At 54.7% G+C, this 26,952-nt stretch overlaps 1 protein-coding gene across 1 annotated transcript; it reads right to left on the bottom strand.

Annotated features, from left to right (window-relative positions):
• Nucleotides 1-1,237: 1,237 nt before the first annotated feature.
• On the bottom strand, nucleotides 1,238-26,694 carry GPI (glucose-6-phosphate isomerase). The gene is made up of 18 exons (XM_080828665.1): nucleotides 26,490-26,694; nucleotides 25,349-25,439; nucleotides 24,922-24,990; nucleotides 23,453-23,572; nucleotides 19,236-19,319; nucleotides 18,960-19,106; nucleotides 18,326-18,397; nucleotides 17,772-17,816; nucleotides 16,452-16,505; nucleotides 5,712-5,772; nucleotides 5,250-5,293; nucleotides 5,001-5,153; nucleotides 3,726-3,855; nucleotides 3,525-3,601; nucleotides 2,206-2,334; nucleotides 1,908-1,983; nucleotides 1,756-1,822; nucleotides 1,238-1,643 (listed from the first exon to the last, which is right to left on the bottom strand). Exons 1-18 carry the CDS (start codon nucleotides 26,609-26,611, stop codon nucleotides 1,508-1,510), a joined length of 1,677 nt encoding a protein of 558 aa, XP_080684791.1. The 5' UTR covers nucleotides 26,612-26,694; the 3' UTR covers nucleotides 1,238-1,507.
• Between the last annotated feature and the right edge of the window lie 258 nt (nucleotides 26,695-26,952).

Genomic DNA, 26,952 nt, shown 5'->3' with positions numbered 1-26,952 from the left:
CTGGCACCTGCATGGTCACACTTTCTGTAATTAGGACATACCTCCATTTGAACCTAACTGGATGCAGTCTGCCTTCTTCTTTTTTTTTTTTTTTCAACATTTATTTATTTTTTTAAGATTTTATTTATTTATTTGACAGACAGAGATCACAAGTAGGCAGAGAGGCAGGCAGAGAGAGAGGAAGGGAAGCAGGCTCCCCGCTGAGCAGAGAGCCCAATGCGGGGCTCGATCCCAGGACCCTGGGATCATGACCTGAGCTGAAGGCAGAGGCTTTAACCCACTAAGCCACCCAGGCACCCCGTCTGCCTTCTTATGGGAGCAAAAATATAAATCCTGGCTTTCCTTGAGGAATGCACATGACCGAGCCAGAGTATAACACAGAAGTGGGTGACCCAGGAGAGACTGGGGTGAAGGCAATTGTGATGACAGGGTGGAGGATAGCAGGGCTTTGGGAAAGGGGAGCAGTCTTCCTGTCCAGACTGTGTTGTGATCTAGGGTGTAGATCCTGGAAGCTCAGCCTCTAGTCTGCCTGTCAGTTCAGCTGATCAACATTTTAAAATAAAATTCCCCTTCTGCCTAGTTGGCCAAAAATAATTATTTGACATCTTGAATAGAAAATAAAAGGGTGGGTGCCTGGGTGGCTCAGTGGGTTAAGCCTCTGCTTTCAGCTCAGGTCATGATCCCAGGCTCCTGGGATCAAGCCCCGCATCAGGTTCTCTGCTCAGCAGGGATCCTGCTTCCTCCTCTCTCTCTCTGCCTGCCTCTCTGCCTACTTCTGATCTGTCAAATAAATTTAAAAAAAAATTTAAAATAAATAAATAAAAGGGTGATTTGTTAAAAATCCTTTTTCTCAACGTCTGTCTTATAAAAGGAAAGAATTACCTGAGCATCTGGCCAGAAGATGGGCGTCACCTTTGATCGGGACTGGGTATTCACCCAAAACAGACATAATGTCATGCAGGTTTTTAGAACTACCCAGTGAACAGAAGGATGCAATTCCTCCAAAGTCACAGAGGTGAGGAGGAGACAAAGGAGAAGGGATTTGCTGCCAAGCTGCCCCTGTGACTCCAATTGTGCCCCACCCCCCTCCACTCTCTTCTCAAGGGACTGTCCTCCACTCTGGACCTACTCACCACTTACAGTCAAGCCTCAATCAAGCAAGGCACATCACTCCTACCAGGCACCTAACTCCTGGATAGAGCACCTTCTGCAAACGAGAAGAGGCTGAGCCCACAACCTCCTTTGTGGCATCTTTATTTTTCTATCTGGTACATGAACAAAGTGAACATGGTCAGAAAAAGCTGCACTGAAACACTTGAGCCGATGGTAAAACAGAGGGCGCGTGGACATGGAAGGGCGGGGTGGCAATTCCAGACCAGCTTCCCCCAGAGGGCTTGTGCGCCAAGCCCGCAACCAGAGGCTGCTCTGGGCAGGACCGTGCAGTGCATCTCTGGTGAGGAGGGGCAAGAAGGACCAGTCACAACAGGGACTGCAGCCGGGCATGAGTTTATTGGCTTCTGGCCTCACGCTCCTGCTTGATGAAGTTGATTAGCCCATTGGTGGAAGAGTCATGAGAGGTCACTGGGCTACTGCCGTCAAGCTCGGGCTCGATTTTCTTGGCCAGCTGCTTTCCTAGCTCCACCCTGCCAGGAGAAGGAGAAAGAATGGTAAGAGGAAGGGTCCAGCTTCGCAAGTGAAATCCACAAGCCAACCCACAGGCATTCTCCACCCTCCCCTTGAGGAGCAGCAACTCACCCCCACTGGTCAAAGCTGTTGATGTCCCAGATGATACCCTGAACGAAGATCTTGTGCTCGTACATGGCTGCAGAGGTGGCAGATGGGGCACATTAGGGCTCAACTGGCTTTATCCAACCCACCCCAGGCCAGGACTCTCCCCCACAACTCACCAATCAAGGCTCCCAGAATGAATGGCGTGAGCTTGGTGAATACAATGGAGTTGGTTGGGCGATTTCCTTCAAAGACCTTTAGAAAACACCCAGGAATGTCCCCTGGTTAGTTATGACCCCCAAATCCTCAAGGGATGTGCATCCTGCCCCAGAGGTTGGGATATGCCTATCTGTAAGGACAGTCCCTCCTACTGAGTAGGACAACCCAGGTGCACCATGAATCCCTACCCAGACCCCACAACTTTATCCTTCTGGCTCCAGGAAGCCAACCAAAGCCCACTTCAGGAGAGGTGCTGACCTTGTGTGGCAACAGCTTCTCCAAGGCCTCTGGACTCTTCCCCGCGGCCTGCAGCTCCTTCCGGGCCTCCTCTGTCGACTTCCCCTTCATCAGGGCCTCCGTCTGGGCCAAAAAGTTGGCCAGGAGGATCTGACAAGAGACACACCCAGTTCCACTTGGAAGTCCTGCCTGAGCTACAGGCAGAGGGGCAAGACTGCCTGGCACTTCCCAGGTGGGGTGAGTCCCAGCCCCCAGCGTAGAGCTCAAAGGGAGCAAGGGGGGGGGATGGCAGGGCACCTCTGATGACACAGCAAAGTAAGTGACAACAGTGACTGCCCTTTAAGGGATACACGCGACTTGCCAAGGACCCTGCTAAGAACTTAGCAATATCTATCTTTTTTTTTTTAAAGATTTATTTATTTATTTGAGAGAGACAGACAATCCCAACCAGACTCCCTGCTGAGCACACAGCCTAACTCAGGGCTCCACCTCATGACCCCGAATCAAAACCAAGAGTCAGATGTCCAACTGATCGAGCTCCCCAGGCACCCCAGCCACATCTATCTTATGGTTTTCCCGTCTGATCGTGGTAAGCACGATCTTGGCTCCATGACCTTTGCCCCCTCCCTGCTGTTACACCTGTGTGGGTTATATTACATGACAGATGGAATGAAGGTAGCAGATTTTGTGACAGGGAGAGATGGGCCCACTATAATCGCATGAGCTCGTAGAAGCAGAAGACTGAAGACAAATGAGTCGGTCAGAGAGAAGCAAGAGAAGGGGCAGGACAGAATAGAGGCTGGAGCAGGACTCAACCCACCACTGCTGGCTCTGAGACAAGACAGCACCACAGGCCAAGGTGGCTTCTCGAAGCTGAGAATGACCCCCAGCTGCCGTCAGGGAAACTGGACCTTGGTCCTGCCCTGAGCAGACACCCAGCAGAGCCTGCCAGACTTCAGACCCACGAAAACCAAGATAAAAACTGGGTGCTGTTCTAAGCCACGAAGTTTGTGTAATTTATTATGGCAAGAATAGGAAACTCGCTGGGGCGCCTGGGTGGCTCAGTGGGTTAAAGCCTCTGCCTTCGGCTCAGGTCATGATCCCAGGGTCCTGGGATCGAGCCCCACATCAGGATCTCTGCTCGGCAGGGAGCCTGCTTCTCTCTCTCTGCCTGCCTCTCTGCCTACTTGTGATCTCTGTCAAATAAATAAATAAAATCTTAAAAAAAAAAAAAAGAATAGGAAACTCGCATAACTGCCAACCAATGCAGCAGCTCCTAAGTAGCCTGGGTGTAAGGTGAGCCTGAGAAAGTGTGAGGAGAGGCTGGACAGGGCTCTTACCTTGTGGTGCAAACCCTTCCTTATCGGGTGCTGGGTCTGGACCGGGATAAGGAAGTCACAAGGTATCATCTTGGTGCCTGTAAAGGGCACAGTAGTCACCCAAGTGCCAAGCCCAGCCCACGGGAGCCACCCGAGGGAGAGGTCTCTGCTGGGCCTTTCACGTGCACAGCAGCACCCCTGCCCAGGCCAGAGGGTCCGTACCTTGGTGGATGAGCTGGTAGAAGGCATGCTGGCCATTGGTCCCTGGCTCCCCCCACAAAATGGGGCCCGTTTGGTGGTCCACGCGAGTGCCGGACTTGGTGATGTACTTCCCGTTGGACTCCATGTCACCCTGGCACAGGACAGAAAACCAGCCCTCTAGCTGCAGGTCTTGCTTTTCTAGCCCCAAACCTGCCCAGGCTACACTACGTGTAGCTTCCCGGCCCTGTGTGGTGTCCCCAGGCAGGACCCCTGTGTCTCCCCTCCCCCATGAGGACACAGGCTCACAGCTTTCTGGCTTAGACCCTGCAGAAAGGAGCCATGACGGGGGTGGGGTGGGGGGTATGGAGGTCTGAGAAAGACCTCCCTAAGAGCAGAAATTGGTCACAGTTTCTTTAACGGATGTCCTTTTTTTTTTTTTTTTAGTTTATTTATTTATTTATTTAACTAATCTCTACATCCCACGTGGGGCTTGAACTCATGACCCCAAGATCAAGAGTCAGCAAGCTCTTCTGACCGAGCCAGCCAGGTGGCCCTCTCTTTGAGGTGACAGACCTCAAAGGCTGCACACCTTGAACTCCTGCCAGCCTTTCTCTTAAGACATCAGTTAAAGAGGGCCACCATGTCTTAAGAGAAAGGCTGGCGGGAGTCCAAGGTGTGCAGCCTTTGAGGTCTGTCACCTCAACCAGATACTGGGCCGCCTCTTTGCCTCTTTAATCAGCTTCAGGTACTGGCCAAAGTCTGCTGTGCCTGCCCAAGGGCTGCAGGGCAAAAACCAGGTTCATGCTAAACAAACTGGGGACAGATGTAGAAGGACTGCCTAGAACAGAATCCGGACCAGGAGAGGGGCTGCTCAGTCCCCAGGGGTTCTGGGAGACTTGGGGGGGGAGCAGAGGGCCATGAGTAGCCCAAAGGGGCACCGCAGACTGGGTGTGAACTTGCTTTCCTGGAGGGGCAAAGGCAGTACCAGCCACAGGGGTCCCTGCCGGTGGCCCCACCCTCTGGCAGGCACCCAGAGTGATGGCCAAGAAAGCAATGACCCAGGGGAGATGCGTGCTTTCTGACTGGCCACCACGATAACTAGTCATATCCTCCCGTGGTGGTCGGATTCGGCCAACACTCACCAACAGATTTACCCTGAGATCGGAACACAAGTGGGCCTTGGCTGTGCCCGAGGGCAGCTGGGGGAAAAAGCTACTGGAGGGGCTGGAATCTGGGCCCCTGGGCCTCCCAGGCCCCCCACAGGTGGGCCCCAAGGCCTGGCCTGGCAGCAGGTACCTGCTGGAAGTAGGCCGCAAAGCGGTGCAGATACTGGTCATAGGGCAGCATGGCCTGCGTCTCGCACCCAAAGCAGTTGATGTACCAGATGCCCAGCATGGCCAGGATGACAGGGGCGTTCTTCTCCAGGGGCGTCGTACGGAAGTGCTGGTCCTGCAAGCAGAGCAGGCAGGTGGGAGCTGAGCAGCTGCCCAGGAGGGAAGGAAGGAGGGAGCCAGACCAACCAGACGTCTCCGTCTCAGCACTTACCATCCAGTGAGCCCCCGAGAGCAGCTGCTCGAAGTTGTCAAATCCTGTGACACAAAAGCAGCGTCAACAGAAATGGTCATGCCCAGTGCCCTCGTAGCAGTGGACACAGCTTCTTCTGGAACCAAGGAAAAGCTGATGTGCAGCCAGAAGAAACAGGACCTGGGAAGACTCGGGCCCACAGAAAGCCTCTCTAACCAGAGTTGGCCTTGAGCGCAAAGGCCGCTCTAACTTCACCGACCACTGGAAACAACAGGACAGCGGTTGTGAGGGGTAGAGAAAAAGGCCAATCTGCCAACCCCAGAGAAAAGTCAGGCCTGCCCGCCTGACCTGAAAGAAAATGTTCCAGCCAATGGGGGAGAGCCCAGTGGCTTGTGGGGTCAGAAGGGTGTTCAGGGACGTGAGATCCCCATCCCTGACTGCAGACTACAACTTGGGCCCCCGCCAAGACAGACACACACTCACCCACATGCAGTGCGATGGAGAGTCCAATGGCTGACCACAGCGAGTAGCGTCCTCCTACCCACTAGGAGAGACAGGAAAAGGTGCTGAGGAAAGGTTGGCACACCCCGCCCCCCTCCCTCCTGCCACAAAACTTGCCCCCTGAGAGCAAAGCTCTTCCACAGGTGCAGCACGCCTCCGTGGGCCCAACCCACCTCTGGGAAGCAAGACAGCAGGCAGGCGCTGGCAACTCTTTCTGCTGACCAACAGGGCAGACTACATGGGACTGATCAGAGCCACAGGACTCAACGGAAGACCTTACCATGGCTGGCCTGTCTCCTCAGACAAAGACAGACCCGTACCTCATACCTGCACCAGGCCCGGCCTCCTCCTCATACAGACAGACCCAGGACCTCATACCCGCGCCAGGCCCAGGCTCCTCCTCTGACAGACCGACCAACCCAGGGCCTCATACCTGCGCCAGACCCCACCTCCTCCTCAAACACACAAACCCAGGGCCTCATACCTGTACCAGGCCCAGGCTCGTCCTCTGACAGACAGACAGACTCAGGGCCTCATACCCGTGCCAGGCCCAGGCTCCTCCTCCTCTGACAGACAGACAGACCCAGGGCCTCATACCTGCACCATGCCCGGGCTCCTCCTCTGATAGACAGACAGACCCAGTGCCTCATACCTGTGCCAGACCCAGGCTCCTCCTCTGACAGACCTAGTGCCTCATACCTGCACTAGGCCTGGCCTCCTCTTCAGACAGACAGACAGACAGACAGACCTAGCGCCTCATACCTGTGCCAGACCTGGCCGCCTCCTCCTTAAGACAGACCGATTGACCCAGTGCTTCATACCTGTACCAGGTCTGGCTTCCTCCTCAGACAGACACACCCAGTGCCTCATAGCTGCACCAGGCCTGGCCTCCTTTTCAGACAGACCGACCGACCCAGCATCTCATACCTGCACCAGGCCCGGCCTGCGCCTCAGACCCAGTACATACCTGGTACCAGGCCCGGTTTCCTCAGACATAGACCCAGTGCTTCATACCTGTGCCAGGACCGGTTTCCTCAGAAACAGACCCAGTGCTTCCATACCTGGTACCAGGCCCCCCTTCCTCAGAACCAAAAGACCAGCATCTCGTACCTTGCCACGTCCAGTCCTCTCAGACACCAATAGATCCAGTGCTTCATACCTGTGCCAAAGCATCTTCAAACGCTGACAGACCCAGTACTTCATACCTGTGTGTGGTTTTGCCTCGTGGACACTGACAGAACTGGTGCCTCATACTTGTGCCAAGCCCCACCTCCTCAGACACACACAGATCTAGCACCTCAAAGCTATATCCAGCCTCTCTAGACATGGACAGACCCAGCATCTTCTACCTGTGACTAGCCCACCTACCTGGATGCTAACAGGTCAGGATCTACCTGTGCCTGGCCCGGCCTGCCCTCCTTGGGCAGTGACAGACCCAACACCTCATACGTGTGCCAGGCCCTACATCCTCAGACTAATCAACCCAATGCCCCATACCTGTGCCCAAGCATACTTCCTCAAGCAATGAAAGATCTAGCACCTTCTACCTGGGTCTTGGCCCTGCCTCCTCAGATACCAATAAACCTGGGTTTGGCCTTGCCCCAGCCAGACCCATTGCCTCCCGGGACAGTGACAGGCCCAGGGCTCATACCTGAGAGGTCTTCTCAGCCTCAGCCCCAAGACCTACCTAGTCACACTTGCAGACTCCACCCTGTATCACCTAAGTCCTCAGAAATCCATTCCCATCTTCCTAACAGCTTTTTATGGACCACCTACCACATTCCCAGCACAGGCAATGGAAGCAGCCCATAAGGGCTCCCCAGAGATGTAAATATAATAATCATGCCAATAAATGTGAAATGAAATGCAAGTGCTTGGGAGAATGGAAATACAGCAGTGAAATCAATTATAAAAGCAATCTGGGGAGTGCATGAGCTTGGATCTGAAGAGCGAGCAGGCATTACCCAGGAAAGCACTGAGCGGGGGAAGCATTCCAACAGCCAGTACGGCATATACCAAAGTCCTGTGGCAAGAGCAGCCTTTCTCAATAGTGAAGAGAATTAAGCCCCACAGGAAATACTTTCAATGCTTCACTTCTCCATTCTCCCAAGGATGGTCCAAGGCTAGCACCCTCCTAGAAGCAAGGAAGAGATGCTAATTCATGACATCCACTGGATGCCTTGGGGCATGAGGGCTTAATTCTCTACTGGAGGCCCGTTGAGACAGGTTGGGCAAGAGGAACCACAGCACATTCTAGATGAAGGAAGGGGTGGGAGCGGGAAGGTGGAAGCTGAGAGGCAGTGCTGGGGGATGAAGCATGAAGCCCCAGTGGTCATCGGGAACACGGTTCTACCCTCGATAGGGAGGGCAGAGGAGTGATTCAGGAGATCAGACAGGATGAGTTGAAAGAACAAGACAATCACGTGTGCCCCAGTGGTTTCTGGCTTGGGTAATGAGATGAATGGTGGGGCCCTTCACCTGGAAAGAGTCCAGGTTTGGGGGAACCTTACCCGACACAGTCCCAGAAGCCACACCATGGCTGACACAGGCTCTTGGATCTCACCAAACAGGCTCAGTTCTAGAAGCTGGGCTGCCAAGCTGTGGATTTTCGCTGCCCCAGGTCATCAGACCTCACTTTTGGGAGCTCAGCAATGGCACCATCCGACCTGAGCCTCCGAGACCTCCTCCTCCAGACACAATCTCTAGAACTCACTTCACCTGCAGGGGCCCCTTTCAGATCGCACCTCACAGACGTAGCTCATTGGTTCGGTATCCTGTCCCTCCCCTTCCCCAGCCCTCACTGTATCTAACCAGTTATAATCTACTTTTTTCCCACCTGAGTAATTCAGACCCTATGCCAGTCGGACCCCAATGCTACAGACTACACCTTGGCCTGGCTACAGATCCTCGGGTCTCTGCGATACTGTGAGCTCTGCCCATCATGCGTGACTGGGGTACCGAGAACGGGCTCAAGGCATTGTATCTGTCCTACATGATCCTAAGTGTTCCTGAGACCTCCCCAGGCCAATGACTCTGGCTTTCCCCTGCGGAGAGCCCGTGCCTGATCCTACCACCGAGGACCCCACCTGCACCTGACCTGCGTTCTCAGGCCTCACCAACCACACCAGTTCCTAGGCTAGAGCAGGCCTACCCATTTCACCTAACAAGCCCAGGGATGCCAACTTGTTCTTGAACCCAGGGCCAAGAACCCATCTAAGATCACCTTTATATACCTCTGTCCAAGGCTTTACATCCGCGGACTCATGACAACGCCAAACATGGATGGACGGATGCAATGGCTTCGCCTACGAGGTCAGCCCTGCCTGCCTGGGTCCTCTTCCAAGGCGCACCCTGCAGGGTCACAGCCCCGCCGGAGCCAGGCTCCACCAGCTGTCCTCTGTCTCTGCCTGACCTCCGCTCCCCACATCTCAACCGAAAGACCCAGGTTCACCTTGCTAAGCCCAACTCGGACTCCTCACACCTTCCTGAGAGACCACCTCTGTCTACACAGGCCTGACCTCAACTCCCCCCAGGCCTAACCTGAAAAACCCGGCACTCTATCCTTGTCTGACTGGCCCTTCACATCCTGCAGACCACGGCTGACCACCAACAGTTCACCGACGAGCCTCAGCGCATCAGACACAAAGATCTCATCAGACACAAAGAGCTCATCAGACACAAAGATCTCTGCAGACCTGTGCCCTAGAGAACCGCCCACCCCCAACTGCGCGAGATGGGGTTCTCCCTCCCTATGACTGAGCTGTGCGTGCTCTCCAAGCCTCCCACCTAACTCTAAGACCTGGATCCACAAAAGTAAGCCAGAACCACGTTCCAAGGACTTCAGTGACAAGACCCAGGTGGCTATCTCCCGCTCCAAAGTCAGTGCCTGAGAGAGCCAGGGCCACCTACTCATGTCTAACTTAGGGCTCAAAGACCTCCTCGAGCCCCAGAGGGACTTGCCTGTGGCCACTGCGCCCACCTGGGTTTCACCTTCCTTCTTCAGGCCTCACCCTGAAGATCCAAGAGTACATACCCTTGCCCGAATCCAACAGCTGAAAGTCCAACTACCTACCTCACCGACCTCCTCAAACCACACCTGGTAGGCCAGCTCTGCCCATCTAGGCTGGATCTTAGTTCCTCAGTTCAACCCCAACTCTGCAGGCCTTCTCAAGACATTACACTGGGCAGATGGGCTCTGCCCTCCTGCCTGTGACCCTGGGTCCTCAGACCACAGGTGGCGAGCCAAATCTGTACACCTGACAAGCCCCACGTCCTCCCACTGCAGCTAGTGACCAGCTCTACCTACCCTGTGTGTATGTTCTGGGCTCCTTATACTGCACCCACTGGGCCAGCTCTGCCTACCTGTGCTTGACCCTGCCTCCTCGGACCATACCTGGCTGGCCGTGTCTACCGACCTGTCTCTGATCCCAGCTCCTCCAACCACATCTGGTGGGCCAGCTCTGCCTGCCTGTGCTTGACCCCAGTTCCTCAGACTTCATCTCATAGACTGGTTCGACCTACCTATGCTCAACCTTGGCCCCTCAGACTTCACTTGACAGACCAGTTTTACCTACCTATGCTTGACCTTGGCCCCTCAGATCATACCTGGCAGTCCAGTCCTACCTATGCTCCTCAGGCTTCACCTCAAAGGCTGGTTCCACCTACCTGTGCTTGACCTTGGCCCCTCACATCATACCTGGCAGTCCTATTCTACCTATCTGTGCTTGACCCTAGCTCCTCAGACCTTACCTGGTGGGCCAGCTCTGCCTACCTGGACTTTATCCTGGTACCTCAGACCTCACCTAAGCAAGCCAAATCTGCCTACCTTTGCTCGATTCCACTTCCTCAGACCTCACCTGGCAGGCCAGTTCTACCTACCTGTGCTTGACCTTGGCTCCTCAGACCTCACCTGGAAGGCCAGTTCTACCCACCTGTGCTTGACCCTGGTTCCTCACACCTCAACTAGCAAACCAAGTCTGACTACTTGTGCTTGATTCAAGTTCCTCAAACTTCACCTGACAGGCTAGTTCTACCTACCTATGCTTGACCTTGGCCCCTCAGATCATACCCAGCAGGCCAGTTCTACCTTACCTGTGCTTGACCTTGGCTCCTCATACCACATTTGGTGGGCCAGCTCTGCCTACCTGTGCTTGACCCTGGTTCTTCAGACCTCACCTGGCAGGCCAGTTCTACCTACCTGTGCTTGACCTTGGCCCATCAGATCATACCTGGCAGGTCAGTTATACCTACCTGTGCTTGACCTTGGCGCCTCAGACCACACTTGGTTAGCCAGTTCTACCTACCTGTGCTTGACCTTGGCACCTCAGACCACACTTGGTTAGCCAGTTCTACCTACCTGTGCTTGACCTTGGTGCCTCAGACCACACTTGGTTAGCCAGTTCTACCTACCTGTGCTTGACCCTGGCTCCTCAGACCATACCTGGCAGGCCAATTCTACCTACCTGTGCTTGACCTTGGCCTGTCAGATCATACCAGGCAAGCCAGTTCTACCTACCTGTGCTTGACCTTGACTCCTCAGACCACACCTGATGAGCCAGCTCTTGCCCTACCTGTGGCTTGACCTTGGCTCCTCAGACCATACCTAACAGGCCCATTCTACCTACCTATATTGGCCCTGGCTCCTCAGACCATACCTTGGCAGGCCAGTTCTACCTACCTGTGCTTGGCCTTGGTTCTTTAGATCTTACCTGGCAGCCCAGTTCTACCTACCTGTGCTTGACCTTGGCCCCACAGATCATACTGGCAGGCCAGCTCTACCTACCTGTCCCTGACCTAGGTTCTTCAGTTATTACCTGGCAGGCCAGTTCTACCTACCTGTGCTTGACCCTGGTTCCTGAGACCTCACCTATCAAATCAAATCTGCCCACCTGTGCTTGATTCCACTTCCTCAGACACTTCACCTGATAGACTAGTTCTACCTACCTATGCTTGACCCTGGCCCCTCAGATCATACCTGGCAGTCCTGTTCTACCTACCTGTGCTTGACCTTGCTTCTTCAGACCTTACCTGGCAGCCCAGTTCTACCTGCCTGAGCTTGACCTTGGCTCTTCAGACCACACTTGGTATGCCAGCTCTACCTACCTTGACTCATCAGACCTTCCTGGCAGGCCAGCTCTGCCTACCTGTGCTTGACCTTGGCTCCTCCAACCATACCTAGCAGGCCAGGTCTACCTACCTGTACTTGACCTTGACCTTCAGACCTTATCTGGTGAGCCAGTTTTACCTACCTGTGCTTGACCCTAGCTCCTCAGACCATACTTGGTGGCCCAGTTCCCTAGTACCTCAGACCTCACCTAGCAAGCCAAATCTGCCTACCTGGACTCGACTCCAATTCCTCAGACTTCACCTAATAGGCTAATTCTACCTACCTGTGTTTGACCCTGGTTCCTCAGACCTCACCTGGCAGGCCAGCTCTGCCTACCTGCGCTTGACCTTGGTTCTTCAGACCTCACATGGTGTCAGTTCTACCTACCTGTGCTTGACCCAGGGTCCTCAGACCATACCTGATGGGCCAGTTCCGCCTACCTGTGCTTGACCCGGGGTCCTCAGACCATACCTGATGGGCCAGTTCTGCCTACCTGTGCTTGACCCAGGGTCCTCAGACCTCACCTAGCAAACCAAATCTACCTACCTGGGCTCAACTCCAATTCCTCAGACTTTACCTGACAGGCTAGTTCTACCTACCTATACTTGACCTTGTCTCCTCATACCATATCTGGCATGCCAGTTCTACCTACCTGTGCTTGATCCTGGTTCCTCAAACCTCACCTGATGGGCCAGTTCTGCCTACCTGCGCTTGATCCTGGGTCCTCAGACCTCACCTGGCAGGCCAGATGTACCTACATGTGCTTGCTCGTGGCTCTTGACACTGTACAAAGTGGGCTAGCTCTGCCTACCTGTACCTCCTCTCAGTTGTTTACATCTAAGACATTCGGTTCTTACCAGGACTCAGCTGGGACTTTTTAGATCTCACTGGAGAGATCTACCATTATGAACCTGCCCTGATCTTGGTGGCACAGACCTTACCTGACAAACCCTGCTGGATTCACTTGTGCTGAACTCCTATGGCCAGTCCCAAGGATACAAACCCTTGCCAGATACAGACTCCGCAGACCTCACCTGAGAAAGTCAATCTCACATAGCTGTACCTGACCACAAACTCATCAACTTTGTGAGAGAGCTCTACAAGACAGGCGGAAGTGCAGTTCTGTCTGCCTATTTTGACCTGAACCTGGGAGATCCAGATCGAGTCACCTGCGCTCAATCCTGGCTCCTGAGATCTCAGCTGAGAGACCAAGCCCTATCCTCCTGATGTCCCTTCATCACCTCAGAGATCATCTAAGAGATAGAGTTCTTTCTAGAGAAGCCTAACATGGCCCCTCTAGGCCTTACCTGACAGATCTGGTCTACCTACCTGTACCTAAATTCAATGGTGAGACAGAGTTGAATGACACTAACCATGGCTCTTCAGGTCAACCTACCTCTGCTTGCCCGTGGTTTCACAGATGTTACCTGAAAAACTCGGCTCTGCCCACCTATGCTTGATCCTAGCTCCTCAGTTCAGAATACAACCCAGGGCCCGACCTCAGCAATTCAGACCCTACCTGTTCAAGAAAGACCCCAAAAGTACAAACCTGAATCTCACCTCCCCTCTCAAGGCCCACAGGACAGACCTGTTCTACATACCTGAGCCATACCCAGAACTCATACACCTTCCAGATGCACGCAGCTCCCCATCCCTCTGCCTGACTCCAGCTTTTGTCTTAGCCCAGGGGACCCAGGACCACCTCCAGGATCATCAACCTATGGATCACCAGAACCGCTAGATGTCACCTGAGGACACAGTTCTCACCAATCACGGATTTCTAGTCCTCACTTGTCAGACTCGCGACTATGTCTGCCCTTCATCGGCTCTGGTGTCCTTACCTGAGCTATGAACTTTTTTTTTTTTTTAGTTTTATTTATTTATTTGACAGACAGAGATCACAAGTAGGCAGAGCGGCAGGCAGAGAGAGAGAGGAGGAAGCAGGCTCCCCGCTGAGCAGAGAGCCCAATGCAGGGCTCGATCCCAGGACCCTGGGGTCATGACCTGAGCCGAAGGCAGAGGCTTTAACCCACTGAGCCACCCAGGCGCCCCGACCTACCCACTTTTACCTTTATGTGCCTCATCTTGGCTCCTCAGGCCTTCCTAAGAAACCTAGTTGTACACACCTTGTCTGATTCCAGCTCCTGCGACCTCAGACGGACAAGGTTCTCTGGGCAGACTCCACCATACAAACCTAACATGAAAGGACTCTTTCCTCAGACCAGAATGCTCCTGGCTGCCTACCTCAGCCTGAGGGAAAACCAGTAAGACCCTCCTGGTCGCTGATAGACTTGGGCCTCACACACCTCACCTTGCAGATGTGGTTCTCTAGGCCTTTATCTACCACGAGCCTCTCGGACTACACCTTACCAACGGAGCTCCTGTCTGTTCGTCACCTGCCCCAACTCCCTATTCCTTACCTTTTACAATTCAGTATATTCCTACCTTTTACTCATCTGGGCCCCTTGAGCTCCCCCCGGCCCTGACAAAACCCAGTGCCAGGACCCTGGGCTGGTTCCAGGTCCTCAAAGGCCTCTGCAACCCCTGAGCTCTGCTCATCACACCTGGTCAGGTTGCCAAGAGCCAGGGAGCTGACGCGGCTCAGGGCACTTACCTAGGTTTGCCTAATTCTGAGTTTTAATCACCTCATTTGAGTGATCGGACACCCATCACCTGATACTCACTTTGCAGAACCAGTCGGACAGACCCCAATGCATACACCTGTCCCACGCCAGGGACTTCAACTCACAGATCCAGGTGAAAGTACCTGTTGTGACTCTCGCTCCGCAGACCTTACTCGATAGAACCATCTTGAAATACCTGTGTCTTCCAGAATTCGCAGACCTCATCAGCACCTTTACCTATCCTGGCTCCTCTACAGACCCCACCAGCCAAAGTTAGCTCTCCCAATGCATACTAACTCTGGCTGAGCCCTGAGAAACCCCACTGTTTACCACCGTATCTCTGGGTGATCCTAGCATGAAGCTTACCTGTGACTGACCCTAACTGACCAGGCCTCACCACTTAGATGTCGCCCTACCAGAATGGCCTCTTCTGAATCTTACCTCAGAGCCAGCAAAACATCCCTAGGTCTGTCCTGACCCTCTACTTTGCCTAAGAGATACTAGCTCCAGAAGTTTCACCCATCCCTGGCTCCTCAGATGTCACCTTCTTGACTCAAAACAATATACATCCTTAGCGACCCACGCAGGTCCCCTCTTCCAACCACTGTGTATGTGGTTTGCCTGGCCTGGCCCAAGAGGCCTTCACTGTGTCCCCGTTGGCCATTCATGCCTCACTACCCGGCCCCAGCCCCACGTTTGTGTGCCCAACTGTCATTCCCAGGCCTTACCTGGGAGGTATGGGCCTCGCCCTGAGTCGCACCCCAATCACCTCTACATGCTGAGAAGTTACAGGCAGTGAAAACCCACACAGGGGTTTGGCTAGCAGGAGCCCCTTTTGTCCCTGACCACCACCTGTTGAGGCTCCAGATCCCAGAGAAGAGGTAGCAGGTGCCTCCCCTACTTTATCAGACATGCAACATTTGCTAGAAGCTGCCCGATCTCTCTCGACTGGGCTTCCTCATCTGAGCCACAGGATGCAGAAAATGCTTTGAGTGACTTCTCAATTCTTCCAAGGATGGTACATAATTAGTCCCATTCTAGAAAGAAGTTAACTCATTACACACAACAGACGCCTCAGGACATTAGGGCTTGATGTTCTCCCAGACTCCAAGGCCTCTAGAGTTTTCAAGGGAGAGTCCATCTGTGGATGCTACCACCAAGTGATAGCTTCCAGTCTAAAGGCCTGGAAATTGACCCCACCCCCACCCCCCATGGGAAAATCCCCAACCAGAGGATGCCCTCCTTGGTGCGCCTGCCACAGTCATGTGTTAGAACAGCGCCCCCTGCGTTCATAGCACCCACACTGCACCCTGCATCCCACAGCGGGAACCCTTTCCCCAGGGCAATGTGCAAGCCAGCCGCCCAAGGCAAGTTCCCCCTCCCCACTAGCTGCCTGGCACCAGCGGCCTCCCGCCCCCTCTCCCCCCGCCCCCAGCAGGGATGAGTCCGTGACCCCCTGCTGCTAGACTCGCCCCAGCACGGTTTGTGCTGCAAGCTGCCTGACAAGGGCCCAGGCAGGCCCCAGGCCTGGCGCCTCCTCTCTGCCACCTTCCAGCTGTTCCTGTACCTCCTGACCGGGCCTGCCCGGTCACACCCCCTGCCTCACCCTGCCCTGTGGCCTTTAGAGACCGAGGCTGCAAGTGTGGAGAAAGGTCATCACTGAGAATAACTCACAACCTCAGTTTAGTGAAGGGGGGCAGGGGTGGCTCCGGTTACCCCCCAGTGGGTGCTGCTGGCAGATGCCCCAGGGAGCGTTAGTCTGGCCCAACAAGCTCAGCCCTCCCCAGTGGAAGTGGAGCCCTCCTCCCGACGGGGTTGCTTCTGCCCCCACGAGCCTCCCTGAGGGCCTCTCAGCCCTTCCCAGAGCCAGGCATGCAGCAGGTGCTCAGTAAATGTTGACCTGACCTCACAAGCCCCTCATCTGTGCCACGGTGGTCATGCCTTGACCCAGGACACATAATTCACCCAGCACAAGGATGTGCCTTTACTTACATCCCAGAACTCGAACATGTTTTGAGGGTCAATCCCAAACTCCTTCACTTTGGACTAAAAAGGGGCAAAGGGAGAGAAGGAAGAAAACCTTTGTTAGCTGGATGAGAACAGGAGCTCCAGGGTGCTAGGTGTCCCACTGTCCGAGCTGCAGATGGAGGGACGGGGCGGGGCTGGAGCTGCGTGTCAGTCCAGGCCAGGAACCAGCAGCGGCCACCCCCAGAACTGGACCCGAGGCCAGCTCCCATCTGGCACCACCCGTGGCCTGGTGCCTGTGAAGCCCTCCGGCTGAGCGAGGCTGCCTAGCCCATGCATGGGCCCGGCCCCACACATCGTCCTGCAAGAGCCGCTGCCTAGCCCTCTTGGTGTACAGATACTGACCCATCCGGGACAGACGGGAAACTGTGCTGAGGGCCAGAGCCCAAGCAGAGTGGGGCCCACCTCCCAGGCCAGGTGTCCCCCAGCCAGGACCCCTGTCCAGCCCTTCCAATATCAGGGATGGGGACTCTGCCGCAGGAAGCCGTGAGGAGATAACCCACCTTACCCCTTGGGTGCTCTGCCCCTGGGCAGACAGGGTCAGCGACCGCTTCTACCGCCCAGCATAAGCTTGGCCAGCAGCAGGCACACAGCGGTGCTGCCGTGAGCCAGCCTGGACACGTCCCTCTGCCTCCCCACCATGGGCAGGTCAGCACTGGAGGCAGGGGTGGGGGTCGGACAAGAGGGGCGGACGAGGTGGGAGGGAGCAGACGGGACAACTGGAGGGTGGTTCCAGCTCTGCCACAGCCGTGGACCAAGCCTACTACACCGCAAGTGCTCACCTGGTTTGTTACTGCTGGCACTCAGCTCCACCCTGCCCCCCAACCCCGGCCCACACCTCTCACAGTCTCAGGCTGGGTGGACTGGGGCAACGTTCTCATCCTAGCATCACTGACTCAGGCAGTCACTGTGCCAAAATCCTTCACTAGGGCTTAACCTCCTCATGGAACAAATGGGATGCACCCCCACCCCTACTCCACACATCCCATGTGGGGAGAGGCCAAAGGAGGTCATGTGTGTGGAGTGTTCTGGACATCAGTCAGGCCTGGGAGGTAGGCGCAGCCAACCGAATGCCTCTCCGGAGCTACAGAGATTTGATGCGAACGGAGGAAGCAAAAGGGATGGTTTGCAGCTCATATCCCTCACAGGCAACCGGCCCTTCTATCCCATCAGCTGAGCCAAGATCCCCAGACCCGTGAATGACTTGAGTATTCCGATAGTCCGTGACCTTGACGTGACCTGGGCCCTCCCAGGGAAGGAAGTCTGGGAGGCCACGCGGGCACTTACCGTGTTGGTAGACAGGGCAACAAAGTGCTTCGCAACTGCAGAAGGCTACAAGAGACAGAGCCGGGTTACACCAGACCCATCCCAGGGGGCCACCCAAGGGAAGTAAGCCTCCCGTCTCCGGAGAAACCAAGGCCCTGGGTGGGACAGACTATTTCCAGTCCTTGGCTCTGAGGCTGTCAGAGGAGCCCCATGTCAAGGGCAAGAGGACAGAAGAGTCAGAGGCCCATCCTTCCGCACAGGCATCCGAGGCCCAGGTTCCCTCCCCTGTAAAGTGGGTGTGGCCAGGGACAGAGAGGATCCTCCCGGGGCCAAGGGACCTTGAAGTGCCTTAAGCTAGTTCCAACAGGTTCTAGCACATCCAACATGTCTCAGACTGGCAAAGCCAAATGTCTAACTGGAAAAAGCAGGCACCAAGACAGGCTGCCTCCTGCTGCCAACTTCGGGAGAAACATGGCAACAGCATCAGATAGGGCTGCTCAGGTGGATGGGCCAGCCCACCCTGTCCTTCCCAGCACATGCACTGCCCACCACCCACCTCCTACCCCAGTACTCACATCCTTGGCAGATAGGAGAAACCACTCCTTCGCCGTCTCTGCATTCGTAATGGTCTCCTGGGTGGTAAAGGTCTGCGGCCAGAAAGTAGAGCAGTCGATCCCCAGCTCAGGCTCAGTGTGGCTGGGAGTCAGGGCCCAGCGGCCGTGTGGGTGCCCACTGGTCACAAGCTAGTGACAGTCGCCCCACATAACCTCTGCCCACCTGTCCACAAAGCCACAGCAAGTGGCTGGGTCTGGGGTAGGGGCCTAGAAGGAGGAGAACCATCGTCCTGGGGTTCCAGGACTTCACAAGCCGAGGAAAACGTAAACAACAGACAAAACCCTTAGGTTATTTGGGCATGGCTTTGGGATCAGAAAGGAGCAGACATTAAGCACCGAGGTCTCAAAAGACAAGAACAGTCCCAGGCTGGGCACAGATCCCAGAAAGCAAACGGATGTGGTCTTAAGATGAAGGTTCTGACTAGTTCAGGCTTCCATCAGCAAACTGTGTTTGTCGCCTGCCAAGAACGGTCTGAGGGCAGCAAGGTTGACCCGATCCACAAAGCACAGTGAGCCGGAACACTGGCAAAGCCTCCACCCCCCCCACCACCCCCCACACAGAGCTGGGGAGCCAAGCCAGGACCCAGGCCCGTACCTTGGAGGCAATGATGAACAGGGACGACTCAGGATTCAGGGTGGCCAGAGTTTTGGCGATGTGGGTCCCGTCGATGTTGGAGACAAACCAAACCCGGGGACCTCCCGAAGAGTACGGTTTAAGGGCTTCGGTCACCATGAGGGGTCCCTGCAAGGAGCCGCAGCGTCAGAAAACAAGATTCCAGGGCCCACAGAGACGGGGAAGCCAGGTCTCACCCTGGAAAAACCAAGGCTCTGGGTAGGCCCCCTCACCCCGTCCCCAGGGAAGCCTCCTCACCAGGTCAGAGCCGCCAATGCCGATGTTAATGACGTCCGTGATGGGCTTGCCCGAGTACCCCTTCCATTCACCACTGCGGACACGCTGGCACAGAACGGGAGAGATGCGTTCAGCCCCAAGCCCCAAGGACACACTGGTGCTCAAAAGCATCCTCATAGCTCAGGCCCAACGTCCAGGTGCTCACTGGGGCCTACAGAGACCACACTGGCAGCTCCCTGCCATACTCAGCCCCAGCTAAACCCTATTTCGTCATCAGCAAAGTGGGGGACACCCCCACCTCTCAGAATTCGCAAAACAAGGGCAAACTCTCAGCAGAACCTAATGAATTAGAGACCGAGAAATGTGGAATGCCAACTACCGGGACTGGTCTGTGCCAGGGACAGGACTACCAGACAGGCAGCCAGCCTCCTGGTGCTTACGATAAAATCCAAGAATAGAGAAATAAACTAAAGGTAGAACTTCCGAACAAACAAAGCACGCCAGGAATTGTTGGGTTTAGAAATTCCCAGCTTCTCCAGGCAACAACAAATGCTAAAATTAAGAGATGGCTCCTTGGCAACGATCAAAATAACAAAAAGCACACTATGAAGGGGAAGCAGAGGGTGTAGTTGTTTAAGACCTTCCCTTGTCTGGACCTCCAAAAGGCCTAAGGTGGTAACACAGAAAACATTTTGGTCCAAGAGGTGGCTTCTGAGAAAATCTGGTCTCAAAAACAATGGTAGAAAAGGCTTTGTCTTGAAGAAACGTGGAAGTGTATGGCTTTTGCCTGATGGACTGAACCTCCCCTCCCCCCAGTAAGCTTCATAGATCTACAAAGCTGTTAAAATGACTGAACTGGGTGCCTGGGTGGCTCAGTGGGTTAAAGCCTCTGCCTTCAGTTCAGGTCATGATCCCAGTGTCCTGGGATCGAGCCCCGCATTGGGCGCTCTGCTCAGCAGGGAGCCTGTTTCCTCCTCCTCCTCTCTCTCTGCCTGCTTCTCTGCCTACTTGTGATCTCCGTCTGTCAAATAAATAAATAAAATCTTAAAAAAATAAAATAAAATAAAATAACTGAACTGTCAGAAATGCTACCAGCTTGAACTGAAAGGGATAGAGACATTATGAAAGGAAAAGGGGGTGTTTGGATAACCGCATTTCCACGGGCAGTCAGCAGAGGTACAAACACAAATTACCCTGCAGATAACGAGAGTAAAGGAGGGCAAAGCTAAAAACCTTGAGAAATGATTCTGAGGCCTTGAGTCCTAACCGAGCAATCGCCAACATATATCCTATCAGATTTCAGAATTTTTCAGACCAATGACTCCTGTGTGCCTCCCATATTCCTCCTCTTTTTGAAAAGGAATTTTCCTGTATCCATTTTTCTATGCCTACCTCATGTATGTTGGGTGTGCGATGTGTAAATAGTTTCTTTAATTCACGGGTCTCAAATCAAAACGAAGTGTGTCGGCACTGTATTAAAAGAAATGCAGGAACTCCTATAGCTGTTCCTAATTTACATGACGAGGTTCTTGACTTCTGGCTGATACTGTAATGGGATATGGCCTTAGGAGAAGGTGAGAATATTCTCCATGTGGAAGGAACATGAATCACTGGGAGGCTAAAGGCAGACTATGCAACCAACTTCCAAGATAGTTCCCAGTGGTCCTTACTTCTTGACATTACATTGATGTCTTTGTCCTGTTCCCTCCTACTTTGCTCAATGGTGACCTTTACAACCAACGGGGTATTACAGAAATGACAGATATAATTTCTGATGCTAGCTCAAGGAAATAAAGGACCCGGAGGCACTCTGCCTTGCCTAGCTCTCTTGGATCACTCATTTGGGGAAATCAGATATCTTGTGATAAGGATACTCAGCCTGTAGAGAGGTCCACAAGGTAAGGAACTGAAGCCTCCCAAAAGCTGCACTAACTGCTAGAGAGTCATCTTGGTAGCAGATCCTTCAGGCTCCACCTATCAAGCCCTCAGAGGAGTGCTAACCTTGGCCAACATCTTGACTACAACCTTATGAGACCAGAACCAGCCAGCATAGCCACCGCCAATCCTGGTTCATAAAAATGTTGATTGTTGTTGACAGACGCCAAGTTTTGGAGCCATTTATTATATACCAATAGAAAACCAGTATGTATATCTTTCCCTAAACCAGTAACACCTAGCAGCTTCCCCCCCACCCAAATAAGGCTATCAATGGCCATAGGAAATTTTCCATCAATACAGAAATAAAGTCGCTCAGCTTCTCGACCCTTAACCTCACCATTAAAGTTTCATTACAATAAAGCATCCCAGAGAATAAAATTGTACATCTTTAATAGGATCACACACACCCTTTATTAGACCGGATGGGGTTTTACGACACGTGCCAGTTCTGCAACTTCCACTTTCAACTTCACAGCAGATCCCTCACAGTGGGGCAGCTCAGTGTAACCACAGCCCCCTCCTACCTGCTGGTGCCCCAAACAGAAAATCTTCAAAAAATTTTTATTTAAAAATTAAATGGGTGCCTGGGTGGCTCACTCAGTTAAGCCTCTGCCTTCAGCTCGGGTCATGATCCCAGGGTCCTGGGATCGAGCCCCGCATCAGGCTCCCTGCTCAGCGGGGAGCCTGCTTTTCCCTCTCCCTCTGCCTGCTGCTGCCCCTGCTTGCGTGCTGTCTCAAACAAATAAATAAAATCTTTAAAATAAATAAATAAATAAATAAATAAATAGAAAGAAAGAAAGAAAGATAGATTGATTTTAAGTAATCTCTACACCCGATGTGGGGCTTGAACTCACGACCCTGAGATCAAGAGTCACATGCTCTATTGAATGAGCCGGCCAGGCGCCCCAGACTCAGGTGGTTTTTGATTTCTGCCACTAAAATCTAGATCATGGTGAACATCCTCAATCCAGCCTTGGCAAACTTCTAAGAGCACAGCCACGCCGGGTGTTCCTTACGCGGAACTGCTGCCACTCGGCAGCATTTTTTGAACTATAAATACCCCGTCCGTCTGAGTCAGGTATCCCGCAGCCAGCTGTAAGGGAGGGCTTTCCTGGAAATAGCTTCCCAGACAGCCAGGACCACGCTCTCCATACAGCAGACCTGAGCTCGCACATGCTCACTGGCCAGAGCAGCGGGCTTCCGACGCACATCAGCTCTACCATTCACCACCGATGGCTGGGAAGGCCCTTCCCTGCACCCGAAGCCCATCACAGGTACCCACCACCACTAAGGAACATTCTGGAATCCAGATTTGCGATAGGCTGCCAACCCTTCCTCACCCTCGGACATCCCATTCACTTGGCTATCAGGCTTCCAGGATGGATGGCCAGATCACTTCTGCCATCTGACGTCTGAAGTGGCTTTGAGCCAAAGCAACCAGACTTGGACCAGCCAGAGGCAGGGGCTGCTGGTCTCACAGATAAACTGACCAGAGCCCAGATCATCACTCCCACTCCCCGAGCACACACGGCCCACTCGTACCATGCATGCACACGCATACCTCACCCCGGTACCCCAGGCTTGAAGGTGGCCACTAACCCTTGCACAATCGCCCCTGGGACAGACACCTCGGTAACAGGGGTTGATGTGGGGAAATCTCTAGCTGGTCTCTAAGGCAATCTCTACACCCCCATCCCTCAACAGGAGAAGAGGGCACAGTTAGGAGCATCGACACAGACCCGGCGACATTTCTTATTTATAAGTACAGACAAGCTGCAGAAGAGTACGCAAAAACGAACCCACGTGTGTGAACGCGTAGAATGCGTATGCATGTGTGTTTCGAAGAGGAGACAGATGTACACACCCACAGGAGACGCACAGGAAGCTTTCAGAGAGCTCACAAGAAATGTTACGAACACGGGGGTATGGCCAAGCAAATGTTAACACACTGATTTTTATCTAGTTCTAGCCTAGAAAAGCGGGGCATATCACTAAAGAGATCAGAAAAAGCAAGTCTCTCCTCTAACTATCCCACCCCTCAGGGACCTCGCTTTTCTCTCCCCATCTCTGCGCTGGTGGGACTGTCATCAGGGCCCACTGGTGCCTAGAGTTCAGCGAGGAGACGGCTCTGCAGCAACTGGTGGTAGGTTCCCTCACCACAGGGGCCGGGAAATTCCCTCAGAACACGGGCCGACAGTCGTCTCCAAGCAGAGTAGGGGGCGGCCCATCAAGGCCCCCCGATTCCCAGTCCCATGCATGCGCACATGCCCAAGGGCATGTCCAGCGCAGGCTTGGCTTACCTGACAGAAAGACTTCATCTTCTCCAGGACCCTGTTGACCTCTGGCATCACATCCTTGCCATCCACCAGAATGGGTGTGTTTGACCGGTTTCGCAAGGCCACGTGCAACACTGCCCGTTCCTGGGGACAGCAGTCAGTACGTGAAAACTCCAGGCCAGGGCAGCCACACCAGGCATGCTGGGGCACGGTGCAACATGGTCCAGGAGTCGGCTCAGCCCTTTCCCCACTGGACATGCAGGCCCCAAGGTCTACTGACAGTCACAAGGGGAGGGAGATCAGGAGAAGCCCAGGGCAAGCCCAGAGGGCCCCTAGCTATTCAGAGCATGAAAAGCCAGGAAGAGGAACAGAGTGAGCACAGGCAGAGAGAATAGAATGGGGACCACACAGCAATAAACAGCTTCAGAGGACGGGGGCTCATTAAGGCTAATCTCATTGTCTCCGAGAGAGCACATGGTGTCTTTGCTGGCACCTTCTAAAAAGTATTCCCAGCACCTTGGATGTGGAGCAAAGCAGGCAACTCAAAATGTCCCTTGCCAACCAGCCCCATTACACACACTAACTGCCAAAAACAAACGGAACTGTAGGCTTGTGACAGGTGCCAAGAAGCTGGCCTTGTCGTGTGAAAGCAACAGTCCCATCAAGCTGAAGCTGGTAGAGGAGTCCTTGAAGAAAACAGATCTAAAGACTCCAGGTGGGCAGGAAAGGGATGGTGGCTGGACTCCAAACCAAGGAGAGGCCCATTAAGGTGGAAGACTTCAAGCCACTCTGCCCCCACCCTGCCCAACCTCACTCCTGTCCCCTCTTCCATAGGAAAATGAACTCCTCCAGGAAGCCCTCTGTGACTGCAGCCCCCCTCAGCCTAGCCCAGGGGCGAGATAAGTGGAGTCTGAAACCTCTGTCTCTTATAGATATGATGTCTTGGATTAGTGATCTGCCCTCTGATCATCAGCCTCCTAGAGTGTGAAAGAAGGATGTTACCCCTGTGAGGAAGGGACTCGGAGCACTCAGCGGTTACTATGCCTCCAGGCTGCCACAGCAACTCAGGAACAGGGCCCCCAAGGCCTGGCCTTATCACGGCTTCTTACTGACGCCTACCACGGAGGAAGCTGAGCTTATGCCCTAAGATTCCTCTTTTCACTAAAGAAACCTGCAGCAAAGAGACCAGAGTTAAGCTCGCTGAGGATGCCTCGAGAAGCCAGATCCCTGCAGGCCTGAGACCTGCTCTCACTAGGCAGACAACGGGAGCCACTCCATGCACACCAGATCCAGACTGCCAGTCCCGGGGTAGAGGCACCCCACGGCCCTGCAACCCATTCTAGGAAACAGGCTTCCGTGCCCCTCATTAAGCAAAAACATTGCTTAAGAGGAGAGATGAAGACACAGTGGGATGCCATCAGTCAGATGAACCCCAGAGGGAAGGAAGAGGCCCTGAAGGGTATGCAGTGCCTGCTGCCCACAGGCCAGCTCACCTCTGTGAAGTTGATCTTCTCCCCGCTGAACATGCGATCCCGGGCAGCCTCCACGCCCCTGGACTTGGCCTGAGAAGAGAAGATACTAAGGCCTGATCCCATCCACATCGGCGACCAAGAGCCCAAGCCACCAAGTTCTGGCCTTGCTGCAGCCCCCAGTGGAGCTGACAGATAGCTGCAGCCTGGTGTCCACCCCCACTGCCTGCGAAGGGTCTGCTCCGACGCCTGGCCCTGGGCCCCCTGGGATGCTGCTCAGAACCTGAGCCAGGGGAGCAGGAGCTCAGAGACATAGGTCGACACAGAGGCAGTGACCGAGATCCACCGGGAGAAGGAAATAAAGCTGCTCAAGGATCTGGGGGCTCCCAGGAGCTCAGCTCACTTGCCAAGCCGTGGGTCACGGGCCAAGCCCCCCACACCAGAATATTACCAGGTCCACCAGCATCTGCATCACAGTGTCAGTCACAAGGTTCTTTGAGTAATCCACCAGAATATGGCCATGGCTGGTGTTCAGGTTCAAGCTGCAAGAAGATGGCAGAAGCCAGTGACCACACCCCAGTTCTCCCCAGCCTATTCCTGACCAGAGCTGCATCCAGAAAAAAACATCCTCCCTGAGCCACACCCCAGACAAGCCTCAGCTGCCCAGCACAGCGGTGGTGTCTGTTACCTGCAGCAGCAGCAGCAGCACAGTGAAAGGGGGGCCATCACAAAGAAGGAAGGTGCAGACCCTTCCTGAAGAGTCCTTCCGCTGCTTAAACAGCGAAGACAACCGGGTGCACCGCCCCTGCCTAGCCAGGAGAGTGACCGTTCCCTCCTAGAGCTTCCACGCTGCGACTCTCTGAGGGAAGGACTCAGAACGCACGGCAGACCATGGCGGCTTCCAGTCTGGAGCCCCAGACGTCCCCTCCCCCACACACCCACCAGCACCACACCCCAGAACGCCCCGAGATTCCTGCTCCCCAAGATTTTCTCCAACAGACTCCTTTCCATTTCCTGGCCATTCACAGGTCTCCGCACCGAGCCTCTTTTGCAGAAATCATGCCCGCACATCTCCACTCTTCCTCCGCGATTCCATGCAACCCCCCCAGGCCTGTCCAGCCTCATCACACCCCGCGGATGTCCCCCACCCGTTCTGGGCCAGGAGAGGGGGTGAAGGCGACAGCCCCTTCCCCGCTTGCTGCGTCACCGAGGGCCCCTGCCCACAACTGCGGAAGGAGTCCTTTCTCAAATGGCAGGGGCGGGGGGGGGCGGGGGCGACAGGAGGTGGAGAAAGAGATGCCCCTGCAGAGACGCAGCCGCGGAGGGACCTGCTTCTCATGACTAAGCAGCCCGGTTCCGACACCTCCAGCGAGCCCGCGAGCCCCCCCAAGAACCTCCTTCAAGGAGGCGTCAAGGACGAACGGAGGCCTGGGCCCGGGCCCCGATCCGTGGCCGGGGGCGGCCAAGGACCCCCGGGGACGGACAAGGACCGCCGGCCGGGCCCTGCCCGCCCGGGGCCTGCACACCTGACCCCGAGCGCCCGGAGCCAGCTCCCGCCCGTCCGCGCCCCTCCTGTGGCCCGGCGCGCGCACCTGAAGTGGCTGAAGCGTTCCTTGTCCCCTTCGAAAAGGCGGCGCAAGTTGAGGTCAGAGCCGTGCTCGCGGTACCATTTCTGCAGCTTCTGGAACTGCGGATTCTGGGTGAGCGCGGCCATGGCGACAGCAGTGGGGTGCACGGGCTTGGACGAGCTCGGAAGAGGAAGAGGGGGCGGGCGGCGCGGCTAGCGGAGGCCGGGTGAGCGCAGCGGCCTTTATGGCGCAGGCGCAGCGCCAGCCCCGCCCCGGTCCCCGCCTCGCCCCGCCCCGCCGCTGTCCGCGCCCTCGGGGCGACCTTGGCAGCATCTGCGGCTCTGGGGCCTTAGCTTGTCTCAGCCTGCAACAGGTTAGCCACTTGGGCTGCCAGCCTATGCATGGAAGTAACTAGGGTAAAGAGACCGAGCTCCTCATGCCCCTGCCAGCGTCCTTCGTCCATTCATTCATTCATTCATTCAGCACC

The sequence above is a fragment of the Martes martes genome (assembly GCF_963455335.1).
Source record: "Martes martes genome assembly, chromosome: 17".
In the NCBI taxonomy this organism is placed as follows: Eukaryota; Metazoa; Chordata; class Mammalia; order Carnivora; family Mustelidae; genus Martes; species Martes martes.
This window is presented reverse-complemented; position numbering and strand designations above follow the sequence as displayed.